General features: G+C 36.7%; 1 protein-coding gene across 3 annotated transcripts in view; it reads left to right on the forward strand.

Annotated features, from left to right (window-relative positions):
* ADAMTS19 (ADAM metallopeptidase with thrombospondin type 1 motif 19) overlaps positions 1 to 21,330 on the forward strand; it is a 478,977-nt gene that overhangs the window by 415,766 nt on the left and 41,881 nt on the right. For all 3 annotated transcript variants that reach the window (XM_034655959.1, XM_034655958.1, XM_034655957.1), the window contains 2 exons: positions 1,324 to 1,404; positions 19,290 to 19,447. In XM_034655959.1, the coding sequence (XP_034511850.1) occupies positions 1,324 to 1,404; positions 19,290 to 19,447 (239 nt within the window). The remainder of the gene's footprint in view (positions 1 to 1,323; positions 1,405 to 19,289; positions 19,448 to 21,330) is intronic.

Here is a 21,330-nt window from a genome sequence, read left to right on the forward strand (position 1 = left end):
ATCAAAGTGACAGTGCTTGTAAGGTTTGGTGTTACTAAAAATGGTTAAATTGGATAAGCAGCGTTCGCTAATGGAAATTATTATTCAAAAAACACATGCCTCGAATTCCAGCCACTGCCACCAGGTGGGGTGTATGCCACCTTTGGGTATACACCAAAAATTGTAAACAGTTTCAGGAATAATCAACAGATGGCAATTCTGAGATTTGTTATTGTGCCTTTTTAAAACTAACTTTGAAGTTAGACTTTGATCAGCTATATGGAACTATCCAGATATTAAGAAGAGTATCAAATATTATATATATATTATATGTATTATAATTTAAAGCAGAACTATTTAGCCATAAGTAGGTGTCTGCTCTGTCACTATTCTGCACTAAATAAAGTCTTAATTTTGAGTTCTTCTGCACACTCTCTTCTGGCTCACTTTATTTTATTATCTTATTTCACTTTGAGTATTATATTCCTAACCTCTGCTGAAAAATCTTTCCTAAGAAACACCTAAATGCGTCTTCCTTCTAGCTGTTTGACATCTTCCAAGGTGATGCCAGATTGGTTGGTGTGACCTGACACTTACTTGTCTCCAGCCCCAGTTTTAAAACCCTTTGTTAATTTCCTAAGGGAGCACTTGGTCTCTCTTGTCCTATACTCAGCTACCCAAGAACCTGACCCCGCCAGCTGTATTTTCTCCAGCTGCATTATCTTCTTCCCCACACATTCTAACTTAAAGGAGTTCCCTGAACAAAATCTTTTTTTTTTAAGATTTTATTTATTTATTTATTTATTTGACAGAGAGAGAGAGAGACAGCCAGAGAGAGAGGGAACCCAAGCAGGGGGAGTGGGCGAGGAAGAAGCAGGCTCCCAGTGGAGGAGCCTGACGTGGGGCTCGATCCCAGAACGCCAAGATCACGCCCTGAGCCGATTGCAGACCTTTAACAACTGAGCCACCCAGGCGCCCCTCCCGGAACAAAATCTGAGGTTATTTGCTTTGTTGCAAGGTCTACTGTGTTTCTAAATGGGCTGTACCATTGTGCTTTTTTTCACCCTTATACTTCGTAAGATATCAATGAGCTTTTCTTTTTTTTTTACATAACCTACAATTACCTGTTTGCCCTTAATAGTGCCATAGACTCAACATCTTTCCAAGAAACTTCTCCACCTGAAATTATGACAGCTTTTATATCCAAATTTTTTTCTTTGCGTAGGTATTGAAATATCATAGCAAAAACCAAAACCAAAAGAAAAAAAGGGGGGAGCAGGTCAATTAAGAAAAGAGATCTTAAAAGAACTCGTGATTTATTTCATGTTTTATTGACTCTTACAGGTTACGTAGAAGTACTGGTGATACCTGCGGGAGCAAGAAGAATCAAAGTTGTGGAGGAAAAGCCGGCACATAGCTATTTAGGTAAGCTGACACAGAGCCAATCCAAGTACGAGCCCCCCTCCCCCTGCCCTGACAGTTCTCTGATGATGAGGACATCAATCTGTTTCTAGTTACATGTTTGAATTTCCCAGGAAGCACCTCTTGTCATATCAAGTAGGAATTTCTTTCCTTCTCCCCCCGGGGACTTACCAGAGCAAAAGCAATCTGGTTGTCTATGTTTTTGGGAGAGTATAAATTGCTTCCACATGTTAGTCCATGTTTAAAAAAGAAAAAAACTCATTGGAGGATTTAGGTATGTTTTATTTCATATATATGCATATATATATATTTCATAAATGTATTTATTTCATATATACATACACATATATACACATTATTGCATGTGCAAATGCATATTTATGTGTATGTATACATATATATATGAATGATTACTTTAGAAATAGAAGATCTTGTGGGATTCTTAAAAAAAATTCTGATATACTGAACAGTCTAATGGGAAATGATGCCGTCTCTTGCCTCACTTCAGGTATTTTCAACTATGAAGAGAGTATTTTAAATTTTTAAATATTGCATGTGGAAAGAATTGTATCAGCTGTTTTAATTAGGCCAGTTAGTGATTTGAAATATATGAAAGAAAATACTCAGTTGCCAAAATACATATTGTTTATATGTCAAAATTACAAACCAATTAAGTCATATGAAATAATTGTCTATAGTCATGGCATCCCGGATAAAGGGATCTAATGTGATTAGGTCTGATAAAAGAGTAAAGATTCTCCCAGAATTTAAACATTGTATTTATCCTGTCTTTAAAGAAAGCCTACATGTCTTTTTTTTTTTCTTAACAGAAATAATGTTCTCATTATTCTTTCTCAAAAGAAATAATATCCCAAGGGAAACACTTTGTACATGGAAAATAACCCAATATTACATGATTATTTCTACTTTGCAATATTAAAAATAGTCTACTCTTGGACTGAGTTATTTTTCTCATTAGGGTTTGCTTTCTAGGAGTTGGAAAATATGAGGAAAGGGGACAGTAAAAGAAATCCTTTGTTATGTGACACACTCATTAGTTTGTTATTACTAATTACCGATTTCATCTACTTTTACCTGCTAGGTTTTCAAATTCATTTTAAGCGCAAGTGAATCATCCCAGATACCCAAAATCAGATTAAAACTAATACCCAGTTTTTGGAGACACTGTGCAAAACCTAGACAATTTCAGGACATTCGTTCAATAGCCAACAATTGGCTCTTACACTTGGGAATATGTTTTCTTTTTTTCCAAGCTGGAAAAGAATATGGATGTCTCAAATGGAATGTTCTCATATTCTGTAAAACTCTACATTGTACTATGATTTTTAGTAATTTAACAAATGTGACTGAAAGAACCAGCCAGTTTTACAAACGGGACATCTCCATGCTCTAATTCCTTACTTCCTAGGCTCCTGACCAATCCAGTCTTGTTTCTGTCTCCCCTCTGACAAAGGGAGTTACTATAAAGTCAGCAAATGCCCTCCATATTAATACACCCAGTGGTCACCATTCATTCAATACTTTCTTCTGTTGACTTTGAGAGAGACCTGGTCTCTTGCAATGGATTCTCCTCCTTCACATGTTTTCCGTATATTCCCATACTGTGGATCTCAAGCCTGGGTCCTTCCCCTTTCCTTGCCGTCCTGTCTCCCTAGGGAATCCCTTCTAGCTCCGTTGCTTGACATGTTTATTGGATGTAAATTATGAGATGTCTCATGTACCTCAGAAATAATAAGTCAAAGTCAAAAATTGTATTCCTATCCCATGCTGAAACTTCTTCCTCCTTCAGCGGACCCCCCCCCCCAATAGTCTGTGTCACTGTAGGAGTGTCTTAGGACTTCTGTATCAAGTACCACCCATCTGGTAGTTTGAATGTATTCTTTCACAGTTCTGGAGGCAATAATAGTTTCACGGGACCCAAAATCAAGGCATCTGCAAAGCTGTGCTCTCTCTGGAGACCCTAGGGGAACATTCATTCCTTGCCTCCTCCAGCTCCTGGCGGCTGCCAGCATTCTTTGGCTTGTGACCACATCATTCCTTCTGCCTCCCTAGTGTCATTGACATCTCCTCTTTTTCTGTCTTCAAAGCTCTTTCTCCCTACCTCTTATAAGGATACGTGTGATTGTATTTCAGACCCACTTGACTATTGAGAATAAGTTCCCCATGTGAGGATCCTTAATTATATCTGCAAAGTTATTTATTTATTTGCCATATAAGTTAGCATTCATAGGTTCCAGGGATTCAGAAATTGATATCTTTTTTTCTTTAATAACACTTGTTTTTTTTAACTGAGGTGAAATACATGCAATGTAAAATTTACCATCTTATCTATGTGAAGTGTACATTTCGGTGGCTTCGAGTGCATCACTTTGTTTTGCAACCACCACTGCCATCCACCTCCAGAACTCTTCACATCTTGCAAAACTGAAACTCTGTCCCCATTAATGGTAACTGTCCATCCCCCTCTCCTCCCATCCCCTGGTAGCCACCATCATGCTTTCAGTCTTCATGAATTTGACCACTCTGCATATGTGAAATCATATTCTCTATATGCAGAATCTGTTCTTTTGTGACTGTCTTATATCACTTAGGATAATGTCTGCAAGATTTAATCCTGCTGTTGCATGTGTCAAAATTTCTTTCCTTTTTAAGGCCAAATAGTATTTCATTATATGCACATACCACATTTCGCTTATCCATTCATTCGCCCATGGTTACTTGGGCTCCTTCCACATGTTAGTTGTTGTGAATAATGCTACTGTGAACATGGGTGTGCAAATATCTCTTCAAGATCCTGCTTTTCATTCTTTTGAATATATTCCCAGAAGTAGAATTGCTGTATCTTATGGTAATTCCACTTCTAATTTTTTAAAGAACTGCCACACCCTTTCTCACAGTTCTGCACTATTTTCCATTCCCATCAACAGTGTGCAAGGGTTCCAGTTTCTGTATATTCTTGCCAACTCTTCTTGTTTTCTCTTTATTCTGGTAGTAGCCATCCTAATGGGTGGTTTTGATTTGCACTTCCCTAATGATTAGTGGTGGTGAAAATCTTTTCATGTGCTTCTTGGCCATTGGCATATCTTTGAAGAAATGTCTATTCAAGATCTTTGTCTCTTTTTGAAATAGGTTGTTGGTGTGATTCATTTTTGTTGTTGACGATGGTGAGTTTTAGGAAGTTGCTGTATGTTCTGAATATTAACCCTTTAAGAGACGTATGATTTACAAATCTTTTCTCCCATTCTGTTAATGGTATCTTTTTGATACACAAGCATTTTTAATTTTCATGAAGTTTGTCTGTTTTTCTTTTATCACCTGTGCCTTTGGTACCATATCCAAGGAGTCACTGCGAAATTCAATACTGTAAAGTTTTGCTTTGGGTTTGCTCTGTAGATGGTGTTAGTCAAGTGTACAACTTCATTTATCGGCCTGTGGATACTCAGTTTTCTCAGTACCGCTGGTAGAAGGACTGTCTTTTCTCTGTTGAACAATCTTAGCACCCTTGTAGAAAATCATTTGGCTACACATGCAAAGGTTTATTTCTGGGGTCTCTATTTTATTCCATTTGTCTGTATGCCTGTTTTTATGTCAGCAGCACACTGTTTTGATTACTGTAGCTTTCTAGCAAGTTTTCAGATCAAGAAGTAGGAGTCTCCAGCTCTGTTCCTCTTTTTCCAGTTTATTTTGGCTGTTCAGGGTTACTTGAGATTCCATATGAATTTTAGGATAGGTTTTATTATTTCTTAAAAAAAGGCCATTTTGATAAGGGTTGCATTGAATTTGTAGGTCTTTTTGGTAATATTGACATCTTAACAGTATTAAGTCTTCCAATCCACGAACCTGGGATGTGTATCCATTTATTTTTGTCTTATTTCTTATAGCAATGTGTTCTGGTTTTTATTGTGTAAGTCTTTTGCCCCTCAGTTGCATTAATTATTCTTGCTACTGTTGTATATACATTGCTTTCTTAATTTCCTTTTCAGATTGTTCATTGCTAATGTGTAGAAGTGCGTCTGCTTTTCTTCGTGTTGGCTGTGTATCCTGCTGCTTTTCAAACAGGCTCTTTGTGATGTGCATGTAGGATCTTTGGGTGTTCTGCATAGAGACCCTATCATCTGCAATCAGAAATAATTGTATTTCTTCCTCTCTGATTTGAATGCATTTTATACTTGTGAAAACGGTTTGCTAGTGTGTTGTTGAGAATTTTTGCATCACTGTTCATAAGAGAAATTGGTCTGTAGTTTTGTTTTTTTGTCTGTGTATTTTTTGTCTGGCTTTGGTAGCAGAGAATGAGTTAGGCCACATACTACGAGTTAGGAAGTCTTCCCTCCAATTCACTTCTTTGGAAAATATGAGAATTTGTGTTAGTTCTTCATTAAATGTTTTGTAGAATTTACCTGTGAAGCCATAACATCCAGCACTTTACTTTTGGGGGCTATTTTTGATTACTGATTCAGTGTCCTTACTAATCATAGATAGTTTTAGGATTTCTATTTCTTTGTGATTCAGTCTTTGTAAGTTTTGTGTTTCTAGGAATTTGTACGTTTCCTTTAGGTTATCCAATTTGTTAGCATACAAATTTTTAAAATTTTTGTTGAAGTGTAGTTGACATACAATGTTATATTATTTTCAGGTGCACAGTATAGTGACTCAACAGTTTTCTATGTTGCACAATGCTCACCATGACAAATGGATTGCCATCTGTCACCATAGAATTATTTTAGTATACTTGACTATATTCCCCATGCTCTACTTTTAATCCCCATAACTTATTTTATAACTGGAAATTGGTACCTCTTAATCCCCTTTACCTATTTCGCCTATCCCTCTACCACCCACAGCTACCAGTTTGCTCTCTGTATTTATGAGTATGTTTCTGTTTCCATTTTTTTCTGTTTTTGTTTGCTTGTTTGTTTGTGACTCCCCATATAAGTGAAATCACATTGTCTTTCTTTGTTTGACTTATTTCACTGAGCATAATACCCTCTAGGTCCATCTGTGTTGTCAAAAATGACAAGAACTCATTTTTCTTATGGGTGACTAATATTCTGTTATACACACACAGACACACACACACGCAGGCACCATATCTTCTTTATCCATTTATCTACTGATGAACATTTAGGTTACTTCCATATCTTGGCTATTATAAAAAAATATGTTGCAATAAACATAGGGGTGCAGGTATCTTTTAGAATTAGTGTTTTCATTTTCTTTGGGTAAATCCCCAAAGGTAGAATTACTGGATCGTATGGAATTTCTATCTTCAGTTTTCTGAGGAAACTCCATACTGTTTTCCACAGTGGCTGCACAGGTTACCCTCCCACCAACACTGCACAAGAGTTCCTTTTTCTCTGCATCTTCCCCAAAGCTTGTTATTTCTTGTCTGTTTGATACTAGCCATTCTGACTGGTGTGAGGATTATTTTTAGTAACTTTCTTATAATCCTTTTTATTTCTGCAATATCGGCTGTAATATCCCCCCATTTCACTTCTGACTTTTTAGTTTTCTCTTTTGTTTTCTTTCTTAGTCAATGCAGCTAAACTTCTGTTGTTTTTGTTGATCTTTTCAAAAAACCAACTTCCGGTTTTGTTGATTTTCTCTATTGTTTTTCTATTCTCTATTTCATTTATCTCTGCTCTAATCTTTGTTATTGTCTTCCCTCTGGTAGCTTTGGGTTTAGTTTGTTCTTTTTCTGGTTCCTTAAATTGTAAAGTTAGGTTGTTAATTTGAGATGTTTGTTCTCTCTCTCTCTCTCTTTTTTTTTTTTTCCGAGACAGAGAGAGAGAGAGAGAGACAGAGAGGGCACACACATGTGGGGGGGAGGTGGGGCAGAGGGAGAGGGAGAGAACCTTAAGCAAGCTCCATGCTCTGTGTGGAGCCTGACGCGGGGCTCTATCTCATGACCCTGAGATCATGGCCTGAGCTGAAACGAAGAGTCAGACACTTAATGAGTCACCCACGCACCCCAAGATCTTTCTTCTCTTTTCATGTGTTTGTTGCTCTAAATTTCCACCATCACACTGCTTTTGCTGTGTCCTCTATGTTTTGCTGTGTTGGGTTTTTATATCCATTTTTCTTGAGATATTTTCTAACCTCCCTTGTAATTTCTTCTTTGATCCATTGGCTTTTTGAGTGTGTTGTTTCATTTCCACATTTGTGAATTTTCTAGTTTTCCCTGTGCTTGATTTCTACTGTAACTTCATCCCCTTGTGGGCAGAGAAGGTACTTTGTAATGATGTCTATCTTTCAGGACATGGCTTCTTCGTGGGGTCCGTTATTTATCTCACCACAGTCACTAATTTCTGCCCAGTAGTTTATACCAGCACTAGCTCTCCTTGATGACTGTCTTTACCTCTCGAATGCATCAGCAAGTCCTGTTAATGACTCAAATGTATCATTTTCCCTCCATAACCACTGTGACCCATCACCAGACCAGTCCCTGCTGCCCTGTCCTGCTTTATCTCCTTTAGAGCATTTATTGCTGTCACCATCTGAATTTTCTTATCTGTTCACATGGGTGCTTTTATATTGTGTATCTCCGTGGTTAATTCTGAAGGCAGGGATCACATTGCACAGAGCCTCCCCTGCAATAACTAGAGCAGACTCTGGCACCCAGAAAGTAATAAAAACTTTTTATGAGGGAATTTTAATTAAGGAAAGATGGTTCATACTTGTATAATAATTAGTACGGGGCAGTTCATTAAATATATCTGTTAAATAAATCTTCACATCTCTATGAAGTAGGCACCTGTAATTTTTTTAAAATCAGAGACTAGAGGACAAGAGAGTTTTAAGTTTCTTTCCCAAGACCATACAACTAAAAAACTGTGATCTTGGATTTCAGACCGAGCAGTGTGGCCATAGTGTTTGGCTCCTAGTGTCTCTTTTTACTTTTTCTTTTTTATTCATTGCTTCTCGCATTACACTTGTGATTAAGTACACTTGTGATTAAGTTACATGTCATATATGAACACATTGTCCTTGAACTTCACCCCCAAACTCCCATCTTTCCCCCTTTTTTAATTAATGAGATCAATTGTATAGAGCTAACTCGAGGGAATACAAATCATGAAAAGACAGTTTTCTTCTCTTATCACCACCTCTGGGTCAGGCAGATCCCATCTTCTTTCCCTGATGCATATCTCTAAACATAAATCTCTAACTACTTTTTCTTATGAAAAGAACATTTGATTTGAAATGGAATCACATGTCTGTGTTAAGTATCTGGCCTCATTATTGTCAGTTTTCTTTGTACTTAGAATTAAGCATACGTTACTTGGGTCTTTTACTTCATAAGGAAACAGCGCGAGTGTTCCTGAACATCCTGAATGCTACTGCTCTGGAGATGAGGGTTGAAAATATAGTATGTTGCCATGTTTATTCAAGAACCCACTAAGTTTTCTCCTTAACTGAAGAAATCACAATTATCCTGATGAATTAGGAGAAGGGTGCAAGAATGAAGACAAAGTGGTCACTTGCATAATCCTATCAAAGAACGGGAATGGGAAGAACCTGGTGGCTTCTAGAGACATTGAAGAAGTTGAGCTCATGAAACTTTTTCAAATGGATGCATTGATAAAAGATGAAGATTCAAGGATGACTTTTAAGTTTCTAGATTAAACAACTGGGCAAATAATAATGGCATTTACTGAGATAGTACACATGGATGGGGGGCAAATTGGGGGGAAAATGATACAGTATTAAAATCCTAGATTTTAAGCCTCAAATCTTAAATTTCAAGCCTATTATAGAGAATACATATTATAAACCACATTTCCTAAAGGCCTCTTTAGACATTGGAAGGAAGTTATTGAAAATCTTTTTTCTGAAATAGCATTAGGAAAATGGATTATTTCCTGGCAAACTGATCATTCTTTAACAAATTAACTCGTCTACATAAAATTATATTATCTCAAAGGAGGCAGTTAATTCCCTCCCAATACAATTATTCTTTTTCAACTCTCTGAGTAGTATCCCCATACGTAATTTTTATCTGTGTTTCTGAGTATCGTGGCTCAATTGTTTTGTTAAAGATTAATAAGAAAGTCTAAAATGGACTGGAGTTCAGATGGGCTATATGTTATATCTTTACAAAATCATTATAGCTTAGGACTTTTAAAGTCTAAAAAATAAAGGTCATATGGGCCCATTTACCTTGCCTGCAGTTTTGCGTGCAAACAGCTATGGGAAAACTTTTCACTAAGAACAATTTAAAATGTTGAGCAAATTATGAGAGGAAGAAAAAAAACACATTTTAAAGTTACCTCTAAACTGAAAAGAAATTAAGGAACCCTCACATGCCAAAAACAAAGTGAGTACAGGAAGCCGGAGTATTAGGCTGAGCGAAACCTCATTTATGCTTAAACCTGGTGACCAGCTTAGATTTTGAGCACCAGGGCAGACCGTGGACAGAAAACAAAACCTGAGGCTTAGTAGAGACTTGAACAGGAGACACCTACATAAAGCAGGACCCCAAAGGACTACAAGTTCAGTGTGAAGGAGACATAGAAATGCATTTGCACCATAAAAGGAGAGTGAAAAGGAAATACGTCTGTATTAATTTTGGTAGTGAGTGGAAGTAGAAAATGAACTTCCTTGGGGATTCCAAACCCAACGCAAATGCTTTTCCAACTAGGAAGTCCAAAACTCCAAGACATTTATTTTAATGAAGTTACCAAGGTGGCTGGTGTATGCAAATGCAAATCCTTCTTGAAGTAATGCACCTTCAAACCAGACCTCAGAGGTATTTTATAAGGTTCAACAAGTATAATTTTGTACTAAAAAAAAGTTCAGGAAACACAAAAGGAAATAGATACAGTAAAAATAAGGGAGAGCAGAATCAGATATGTATTTGGATCATATAGAAACTACAAAAATAGTACAGTTTTAAAATATGAGAAAGGGATTTAAAAATAAGAATAAACAAAATTGACTAAAAACATATTCAAATAACCAAATACAAATTTTCGAATTAAATTTTAAAAAATCAATCAGTAGACTACAAGATTAGGAGAAAAATAACAGAAATATACAGCAAAAAGGAAAAAAAGAAAGCATAAAATAAGATGGTATAAATAAAACAAACCAGCAATCTTAAGCATTTAAAAACTAAAATCTCTAGTTAAAAGACAAAAATTAGCAGACTGGATTTTAAAAATAATTCAAGTATATGGTATTCATGTAAGATTCAGAAAAACTGAAAATCAAAGAATGGAAAACTATACTAGAAAAAATACAAACCAAAGAATTGTGATAGAGTCATTGTAATATAAGTCAGAACTTACTTTTTTTTTAAAGATCTTTTAAAAAATTTTTGAGAAAGAGAAAGAGCTTACACGTACGAGCTGGGGGATGAGCAGAGGGAGAAGCAGACTCCCCGCTGAGCAGGGAGCCTGATGCAGGACTCAATCCCAGGACACTGAGATCATGACCTGAGCTGAAGGCCGATGCTTAAATGAGTGAGTCACCCAGGCGCCCAAGTCAGAACTCGCTTTAGGGGAAAATGCATAGTTTGAGATAAAAAGAAGTCACAGAATAATTAAAAAATAATTCAATTCATCATGAAGACATTTTAATTTTAAAATTGTATGAACCCAGGAATTTAGCTTGAAAGCTTTTAAGCAAAAATTGACAAAGAAAAATTGACAAATCAATCATCATAGTGAAATTAAAAAATAATTATGGGCATGAACTGACTTCCAACCAATGTGTTTAGGCAACACAGGAAAAGATATTCTTTAAACAAATAATGCTGGAATAATTGGGTATTTATGTGAGGGGCAAAAACTGAACTTTAACTCCTACCTCTTATCATACACAAAAATTAACTCAAAATGGATTGGAGATCTACACAAAAAAGCTAAAACTCTAAAACTTCTAGCAAAACAACATAAGAGAGGGGCACCTGTATGGTCCAGTTGGTTCAGTGAGTGGCATTCTTAGTTTCGGCTCAGGTCATGATCTCAGATTTTGGGATCCAGTTCCCACATGGGGATCCAGGCTCAGTCCAAAGTCTGTTTGAGATTCTCTCTCCCTCTCCCTCTGCCCCTTCCCCCCCCCACCACTCACATGCTCTCGCATGTGCACTCTTTCTCTCTCTCTCTCTCTGAAATAAATAAATAAACAAATAAAATCTTTAAAAAAAATAAGAGAAAACCTTCAAGACGTTGTGGCTGGCAAAAATTTCTTTACAATAGATGTGCAAAAATACCAACCCCTTCGCGCAGAAATGAATGTGTGTGATTTCATCAAAAGTGAAAATATTGCTCATTAAAGGGCACCATTAAGAAAATTAAAAGGCAGGGGCGCCTGGGTGGCTCAGTCCTTAAGCATCTGCTTTCGGCTCAGGGCGTGGTCCTGGAGTTCTGGGATCCAGCCCCACGTCAGGCTCTTCCACTGGGAGCCTGCTTCTTCCTCTCCCACTCCCCTTGCTTGTGTTCCCTCTCTCGCTGGCTGTCTCTCTCTCTGTCAAATGAATAAATAAATAAAAAAAATTAAAAGGCAAGTCATAGTGTCAGAAAAGTATTTGCAAAAAAACTTATCTTTTTAAAAAACTTGTCTCTAAAATATGAAAATGTAATTTTCCTGAATGTCTAATAGATACCAATAAATATTCTTAATGTATTACTTATTAAGGAAACAACCAAATACAGGTATTTATATTTATTATCCACCTTAAAAATTATTTTTAGTACATTTAAAGAACTCTGAGACCCTCCTCTTCTGTTTTATAATATATTTTGTTAAAACTGGCAGTAAGTTTTCTTCAGTGTTTGAATATTGCTATTTTCTTTGTTGTACGGTTTTTAAATCCCAGCTGAATTTCTTTGGTGTGTGTCTGTGCACACATGTGTACACACTCATAAGTGTGTATGTATATGACTGCCCAGGTGAGTTCTTCTCTGGTCAGATTTAATAATTAGTGTCTTCAAAGCATTAAGCCATTTCCCTTACCTTATCAAATTTATTGCCTTAAAGGTTTTTTTTGTCACATTTTCCTGTTATACTACGTCTGTAACATTATAGCAATATTCCTTCACTCGTTTCCCATATTGTTAATTTGTGTCTTTCTTTTTTACTTACTCAAACTGAAATTTATCAGTTTTCGATCTTTTGAAATAACCAACTTTTGATGTCATTGACTGCCTTTGTTGTTATTCTACTTTCTATTTAATTGACTTCTGCTCTTTTTCTTCCTACTTAAGTTTTGGATTGGTCATTTTTATACCATTTTCAGGTGGAAACTCAGATAATTGACTTTAGTCCTTTTTTCTTTGCTAATATGACAATTTATCCATCTAAACCCTGCTTTAGCTATATATGACAATTTATGGATATTGCAATTTTAGTTTAAAATATTTTCAGGTTACCATTGTAATTTTCTACTTTGACCCATGGGTTATTTTTAAATGTATTGTTTAATTTCCAAATACTTGCAGATTTTTTTAATAGATACTTTGTTTTTGATTTCTAGTTTCAATCTGTGTGGTAAGAGGATTTGCTGAATGTGATTACAGCTGAGACTTGTTTCATGGCCCATGGCCCATTTGGTTAATATTATATTTACACTTTTGGGGAGCCTGGGTGGCTCAGTTGTTGGGCATCTGTCTTCGGCTCAGGGTGTGATCCCAGAGTCCTGGGATCGAGCCCCACATCGGGCTCTCTGCTCCACTGGAAGCCTGCTTCTTCCTCTCCCACTCCCCCTACTTGTGTTCCCTCTCTCACTGGCTGTCTCTCTCTCTGTGAAATAAATAAATAAAATCTTTTTTAAAAATTATATTTATACTTTAAAAAGCTATATTCTGTAATTGCTGACTCTTCTCTAAATATCGCTTAGCTCCTTTGATTTGTGTTTTCTGTATTCCTATCGATTTTCTTCTTGTTTTATAGATTAGGGAAAGAGAGCTATTGAATTCTCCAACTGAAGTTGTAAATTTGTCCATGTCTCCTTTCAATTATGTCAGCTTTGCTTCATGCATTTTAATGCTCTCTTACACACTTCAGATTGTATGGTTTACTTAATAAGTTTTAAATGTCATTTAGAATTTTACATTTAAAGCAATTTAAATTTAAATGGTATTTTTAGGGGTGCCTGGGTAGCACAGCAGTTAAGCGTCTGCCTTCGGCCCAGGGCGTGATCCCAGCGTTATGGGATCGAGCCCCACATCAGGCTCCTCTGCTATGAGCCTGCTTTTTCCTCTCCCTCTCCCCCTGCTTGTGTTCCCTCTCTCGCTGGCTGTCTCTGTCTCTGTCGAATAAATAATAAAATCTTTAAAAAATAAAAAATAAATAAATTTAAATGGTATTTTTAAAAATTCTCTTTTTATCTCTGTAACTATTCCTTGCCCTGAAGTCCGTGCTATCTGGTACCGATACAGCCAATTCATCCTTTTATGATTGCTGTCTTATACTTAATTTTTCTCATCCTTTTAGGTTTAACCTACCTATGTTTTATTTTTAAAGTACGTTCTTCTAAATTGAATAGAGTGGGGTCTTTTTTTCTCCTCTGGCCTGTCTCTCTCTTTTAACCAATATCCTTAATGCATTTAAACATTATATAATTACAGATATATCGAATTATTTTCTGTTTTCCATTCCTTTTTATTGCTTTTTCACTATGTCTCTTTCTTCTGATGGACTGAGGGTTGTTTTTTTTTTTTAATTTTCCACTTAATCTCTTGTTTTCTTATTGGCTGTGTATAGCTCTTGTCTTATATCTTTAATGATCACTTTAGGATTTACAGTATGCACTTTTAACTTACTACAGTCTCAAATTATATGATACCACTTTTGCATGTAATATAAGTTCCTTAAAAGTGTATTTCCCTTTACCTGATTTCCCGTCCTTTGTGCTATAATGTATTTTATTTCTACATTTCACATAGTCACTTTATTTTCATATATGCCTTAATCACCAAAATAGATCGTAATCAGTTTTGCTTTAAAGTCAATCATCCTATAAAAAACTTATTAATGAAAAAAAATACTTATGTATTTGTACCAGCATTCTTCATGCCTTCACATAGACATAGACCATGGTTTCCACCTGGAACCATGTTCTTTGAGCCTGAACAATATCCTTTAACATTTCTTGCAGAGCAATTCTGTGACAGCAAAATTCCCAGATTTTGTTTTACTGACAGTGTATTTATTTTTCCTCCCCATCTGAAGGATATTTTTGCTGGATATAGAATTCTGTATTTTGTTTGGTTTTGCTTTATTTTGTTTTCTTCACTTTAAAGGTAATGTTTCATTGTCTTCAGGCCTCTATCAGTTCTGATGGTATATCCAAAAAATTTGTAATCTTTTTTCCCCTTAAAAAAAAAAGTGCCTTTTTAGGATTTAAGGTTATTCTCCCTATCATTGGATTCCAGCAGTTTGATTATGATGTGTGTTGGTGAGCTTTCCGTGTGTTTTTCTTGCTTGGGTTCCATTGTGTTGGTAGTATAATAAGTTTATAGTTTTCATCAACTTTGGAAAAATTGGGGGCATTATGTCTTCAAGTAATTTTTTTGCCTACCCCCTGTCCTCTGGGATTCCAGCTACACGTGTATGAATCTACCAGGTATTTCCTGTGGGTCACTGATGCTCTGTTCATTTTTTTTAAAGGTTTTATTTATTTATTTGACAGAGAGCAAGAGTACAAGCAGGGAAAGGAAGAAGCAGGCCCCCCCACTGAACAGGAAGCCCAACACAGGGCTCTATCCCAGGTCCCTGGGAACATGACCTGAGCTGAAGGCAGACACTTAACCGACTGAGCAACCCAGGTGTCCCAGCTCTGTTCCTTTTTTTAGCCTTTATTTTTATCTCTGCATTCCACTTAGTTCTAGTCTATCAAGCTTTGCGTCAAGGTCACGGAGTTATTTTGCAATGTCTAATCTGCCCTTAAGCCCATTTAGTGAATTTATTGTTTCAGATATTTTATATTTCTATTCTGAGGAATTTGATTTGCTTATTTTCTTAGAGTTTCCACTTTTCTGTTTAATATTCTAGGGTTTTCTTTAAATTTTTGTGCAGCCTGAACATATGCCTAATAGCTTTTTTAAAGTCTTGGTTTGCTGGTTTCATCATCTCTGTTATTTCTGGGTCTTGTTTTATAGACAGATTTTTCCCTGATTATGGGTCACATTTTCTGACTTTTTCATGTATCTAGTAATTTTTTGGTTGGTTGCTGGACACTGTTAATGTGAGAGTGCCGAATGGCTCTTCTTTTTATTAATTGTTAAGCTTCATCTTTCTGGCCACTTAATTTAGTTGCAGATCAGCTTAAGTTCTTGAAGCTTTTGTGAAGGCTTTGTTAGGGTGAATCCAGAGTAGCCTTTATTCCAAGACTAATCCAACCTTATTTCTAACGCGCACTTTTTTTTAGGTCCTCCACTGAGGTCTCTGTAGGATCTATCCACTCTAATTGAATAGAACTCATATGTCTTCCAGCCCTACATGAGCTCCAGGGATTGTATAGTTTCCAGGCCCGATGTAGTTGCTCTTTTCCCAGCCCTGAGAAATCTCACCACCCTTATTTGCAGCTTGGTATTTAGCTATAGGCTCAAAGGAACACCTTTGCAGATTTTTAGAGCTTGTCTCTCTGCAGCTCCCTCTTCTCCAGTAATCCATAAAATAGATTCCAGATGCCTCAGGCAATTTGAACTCCATTCTCTGCATTCTCGTCCTCATCTCATTGAAGCCCCCATTATCTGTGCTCTGCTTGAGTTCCTCCTCCCCATGGTTTGGTCTGGTGAACATCTTCAGGCAGAATGTCAAGCAATTTTAGAGATCACGTTTGTTCTCCTTCTCTTAGGGACCTCAGTTCTCTCTTGCTATTGTCCAGTGTCTGAAAACAGTTGTTTCGTACACTGTTCTGTTTTCTCATTGTTTAAAGTGGGAGAGACAGTACAGTTCCACTTATTAAGGTATGGCCAGAAACAGGCTTTCTAAAAACACATTTTTTTAAGTTAATGGCTGAAAAACAAAAACAATGAATAAGGAAAATCGCTTACTCAGTGTATCAATTCTTCATATGCTATGAAGCTTATAAATTATGTGAGATTTCATGGGTATGTGCCATTTTGGGGGAGATGCTGAATTCCAGAAATATCAATTGAATCTAAACATTATACTATAGCCACACTCTGAAGGTGTTTTTAAGGCATTTTTATTAGAGAGTTTCAGGAAATATTCCTTTATAATTGTGTCCTGAGTATATGTTGAAGTACAGAAAAAATATGGAATTATGCTTGCCACAGTTACAAATCTATGCCAAAAAGTTTTCTTAAAACATTTAATAGATTTTAGAGAAATACAAGGAAATATTTACCTTTTAGGCAAAATCACTTTTTTAATCAGTTTAGCATTATCTGAAGTATATCCATTTGTAGGTGGTAATAGCTATTTGCAAAATGTTAAGTTTTCTGTCAGCATATTACCCCCTCAGGTTTAAAATTCAAGTTAAAAATGAATACTTACATATTTTTAATAAATCTGAAAATATGTATGCTTGATATTTTATCTAAAACATTACCCTTTATGTGCAGTACACAGAAGAGATCTTATTTGGTAGAAATTAAGATTGATAAGATAAAATTTCAGTAATTTTATTGATATGTCATTTATAATAATGAGAATATCAGCCCCAGAAAAATCCCTCAGTGAACCAGAAACACTGTAACAGATCACTAATAATTTATTTTATTAATTTATATTTAAAAACACAAATGACTACTAAGCAAATTTAAAATATCCTTAACCTCAGTAGTACTTAAACAATATTTTTTTGAATCTACATGGTTCGTAATTTAATTCCTGGTATTTCTCCTCACACGTGTTCTTTTGCTAGTCTTTCCCATTGCCTTATTGTCATAACCCACTTGTTTTCTCATCCTAGAAGCCTCACATCATACCTGACACTTCTTTCACACGTGACAAGTCATTATCCCATTTTATCAATTTCACTCCTAAATGCCTCTTGATATTTTTCTCCAGTACCTGAATCCAAGCTACCATTACTTTCTTTTGGGTTACTATGATATCCTGTCTTTGCAATCCAAATTTGCCCCACATGTGATCCATTTCTATACAATATTGTTCAAAAATTTTCATAGCTTTGTATTTTTTTTTAGGAAAAAAACCCTTAAAATATGAAAAAGGTCCATAAGATCTGGTGGTCCCTTACCTCTCCAACCTCATCTCATCATGATCCACTTCAGTACATCTGGTGTCCTGCACACTTGCTCCCTGATTCTCACCAAGCTGTGACCTTTAAGACCTTCCCATTTGTAGCTCCCTCAGTCCTGAACGTTCTCTCCTGCTTCTCTTTTCCCCTGGCTTACAGCCTCGGAAAATGAAGTCTCTCAGATAAGTTTTCTTTCATTCTTCCCACATGAGTTCCAGTGAATTCTAGTTAGACTATAAATTCCATAAAGCCAGAGAACATATTTATAATTGTTCATTTGGGGAGGTCCCAAAACTTTGAGTATTTCCTACTTTATAGCTAATGTTTATTGAGTAATTATTCAGTCATGAGTATATATTTTACATGAAAAATTTGCTTCCGAGAAGGTATTCAAAAATGGCACTCTCGGTGACTGTTATGGAAGCCTACAGTGGTGCAACCTTTGTGAAAATGTTTGAAATTGTTTTTCACAATCTGTAGATGTTCCATTTACTTGGCTCTGTAATTCCAAATCTGGGAATCTATCCAAGGGAAATAATCAGATACACATATAGTTAGTATACAGTGTATTTATCTGAGCCTTGTTTATAATATAAAAACTGGGAAACCTTCAAATACTCATAAATGGAGATTGGCTTGAATGATATTTAGGAAGATTTATTGGCTTAAGTTTTCAAAACAGTTTCATAAAATTATGACCTAAAAGCTTTCAATTAATCTTCATGTAGATGTCTCTTAGAATGAGAATGCAGTTATATGGAAGAGCCTGGCAGTTTAAATTAAACAAATAAAATCATTTGAAACAAAATAAGGAGTGTTTAATTTAAAATGGTAATGATGACATCTCATTTCCTTGTCATGAATCGTACTTAAATAGTAGCAGAAATCAGATCAAAGAAAAAAAGAAAGAAAAATTAATGTAGGTAAACAAAGTTATTCTGTAAAATCCTGTATAAATGATGGCTGTTTATAGGTGAGAATTAGCATTTATCTTCCATTCTTGTACGCAGCAAATCACAAACGGGATGTTCAAGGGTCCTGAGTTCTATTTGTAAAACCAACATGTTTGAATTGTTTTGTCATGAGTATAACCTTGTCATCCTGATCCATTTGTTAACATGCTTTATAATGACCTTCTTTAAATCACTTTTTTAGGTGGCATGGGACACACAAAGCATGTATAAGATGTAGTGTCAGCCCTCACATTCTTCATAGGATTACTGCACAGACAACACAGACACAGTCTTTTTTTTTTTTTTAATTTTTATTTTTAGGTAACCTCTGCACCCAAAGTGAAGCTCAAACTCACAACCCCAAGATCAGAAGTCACGTGCTCTCCCGACCGAGCCAGCCAGGTGCCCCTGGACACACGCAGTCTTAAGACAACAATCTGTTAAAGAATAAAGAATTATGGGCCAAAATAAGGGTTACAGGTCTCAAATGTCCAGAGGAGGTTGGAAGAGGCAAAGATAAATGTGGCTGTGTAGCTATAGACAGCATCAGGAGGGAAGGAGAGCCTATGGCACATGTTCTGACTCTGGACTTTCCTGAAGAGGAGATGCCTCACGTTTACACCGGGGAGTGTTAACCCATTAGTTTAGAAATGAATGAACTGCTTTTAATGAAGTCATGTGAAGTGGATATTGATTAATGATGCTGACTTGTTCAATTGTCATATTTGTGAACCTCTTTATAGCTCTACGAGACACTGGAAAACAGTCCATTAATAGTGACTGGAAGATCGAACACTCGGGAGCTTTCAACTTAGCAGGCACTACTGTCCATTATGTAAGACGAGGCCTCTGGGAGAAGATCTCCGCCAAAGGTCCTACCACGTCACCTTTACACCTCCTGGTATGAGGCGACCCGCTGCTAACATTGCATAATCAACTTCCTATGTCAAAGGCCATTCCCACTCTACCTTCTCTAATCTTTTTTCCAAGTTTGAATTGTCGGGTAGACATACAGAATTATTTAAGAAGGGGGTTTTTAGGTTTTCATTTTAATGTGTTTTAAATCATGAGGTCCAAACCAGAAATTATTGCGAAGAGAATAAGATGTTTTAGGGAATTCACAGACTCAAAGTAGAAGTGAATTGTCAGGCAATAAGGAGCCTGTTTTTTCTAAAAGAGCAGTTTTCCCAGCAGCATCTCAGTGAATCACTGTCCATATAGACAGTGTTATACTGTGGCAGATCATAGCATTTCAAGAATCCACGGAGTGGGCGTTTTCTGGATCTGCATAAAATGCCTTTGATAAAATGATACCTTCCCCGGGAAAAGATTTGGTAAACATATCTCACAATGCTTCCAATTACCCTCTTCTGTTTTCTTACGAGGTGAATTGATTCCTGTAAAGAATTATAAAAGTTTGAATCGTTGGGATGATTCCTTTCTTTACCATGGAGTAGAAGACGAGGTATGAGGCAGGACAGAGAATGGAGGGAAGGAAGCCGAACAGTAAGGCCCTGCACTCAAGCTAGTGGCTCGTTCTCCTGCTCTTTTTGACCCTGATCTTTGCCGTCAGTGGTAATGGCTCAGGAGCCTGGGACTGACTGCACAGCTGGCACGCTCTCTATCCTAGTGGCATAGTCTGAAATTCAGACACTTCAACACCTCCTTAAGTCCACACATAAAAACAACTCTAAAACACGATCAACTGACTGTTTATTTGGAGTGTGGTGTGCCACATTATTTAATATCGCCACACAATTCAAGTTGAATTTGTCTTCAATTGGAGACATCTGTGTTGCTGGTCGAGGAGCCAGAGTTCAAATCACGTATCAGCCCGCTTGCTTTTCCTGCTTTAATGTGCCTGCAGATCACCTAGGGTTCTCGTTAACATGCACATTCTGACTCATTTCCTCTGCCAGGGACCTGAGATCTGCATTTCTAACCAGCGCTCCCAGCTGACGGGACTACGGCTGGTCCAGTGACCACATTTTCAGATCGCAGTTTTTTATAGAACTGCAGTCGTGGGCCTGACCAACAGGAATGAAGGGAGCAGAGTGAGATGCGTGGGGACCTTCTGCTCCAAATCATCATCATAATGATAATACAGACCATTCACTGAGCACTGAGTCAGATGCTGTTCACAAGGAGTTTGCATTCGTTACAGTATTCAGTCCTCACGGAAGCTCTGTGTGATATGTATGATTATTACCCAATTTACAGATTAAAAAAAAAAAACTCAGTATGAAAAAGTTCAGTAACGTGCACGGTGTCTCCCAGTAAGTTACTTAGCTGTGAATAAACCAGGTGTCAATCAGTCTTTTATACTGCCTCTCCCGATCGAAAGCTCAGCTCTAAGTTCTTGATGCCAGACAACGTGGGATCATAAGTGTGCACATACTTTCAATAATTGTGTTCTTCAGCTCCTCACAGTTCCTTTGGATCCTATTATTTAATTTGAATTGGAAACTCCACTCTGTGCCTTGTGCCATCTGGAGAGAGAAAAAAAAATGACTAAACAAACATTGTATGACCAACATCTGGCTCTTTCCATGATTGGGTCACTTCTAATAACAACGTTATCAACAGCAAACATATTTTTAAGGATGGGGTTGCAGAGGAGGCCATCAGGCGACCTGCCTTATACAAATGTAACCTACATTTTTTAATGCAACAAGACAGGAGCTCTTTATTGAGCCTCGAATTCAAAATCTTTAAATAGTATGTGAGACCTCAGGGTTGGGCAGGGGAGTCTCTTTGCTGCAGAATCCTTAATCTGACTGGTAA

The sequence above is a fragment of the Ailuropoda melanoleuca genome, chromosome 3 (genome assembly GCF_002007445.2).
Source record: "Ailuropoda melanoleuca isolate Jingjing chromosome 3, ASM200744v2, whole genome shotgun sequence".
In the NCBI taxonomy this organism is placed as follows: Eukaryota; Metazoa; Chordata; class Mammalia; order Carnivora; family Ursidae; genus Ailuropoda; species Ailuropoda melanoleuca.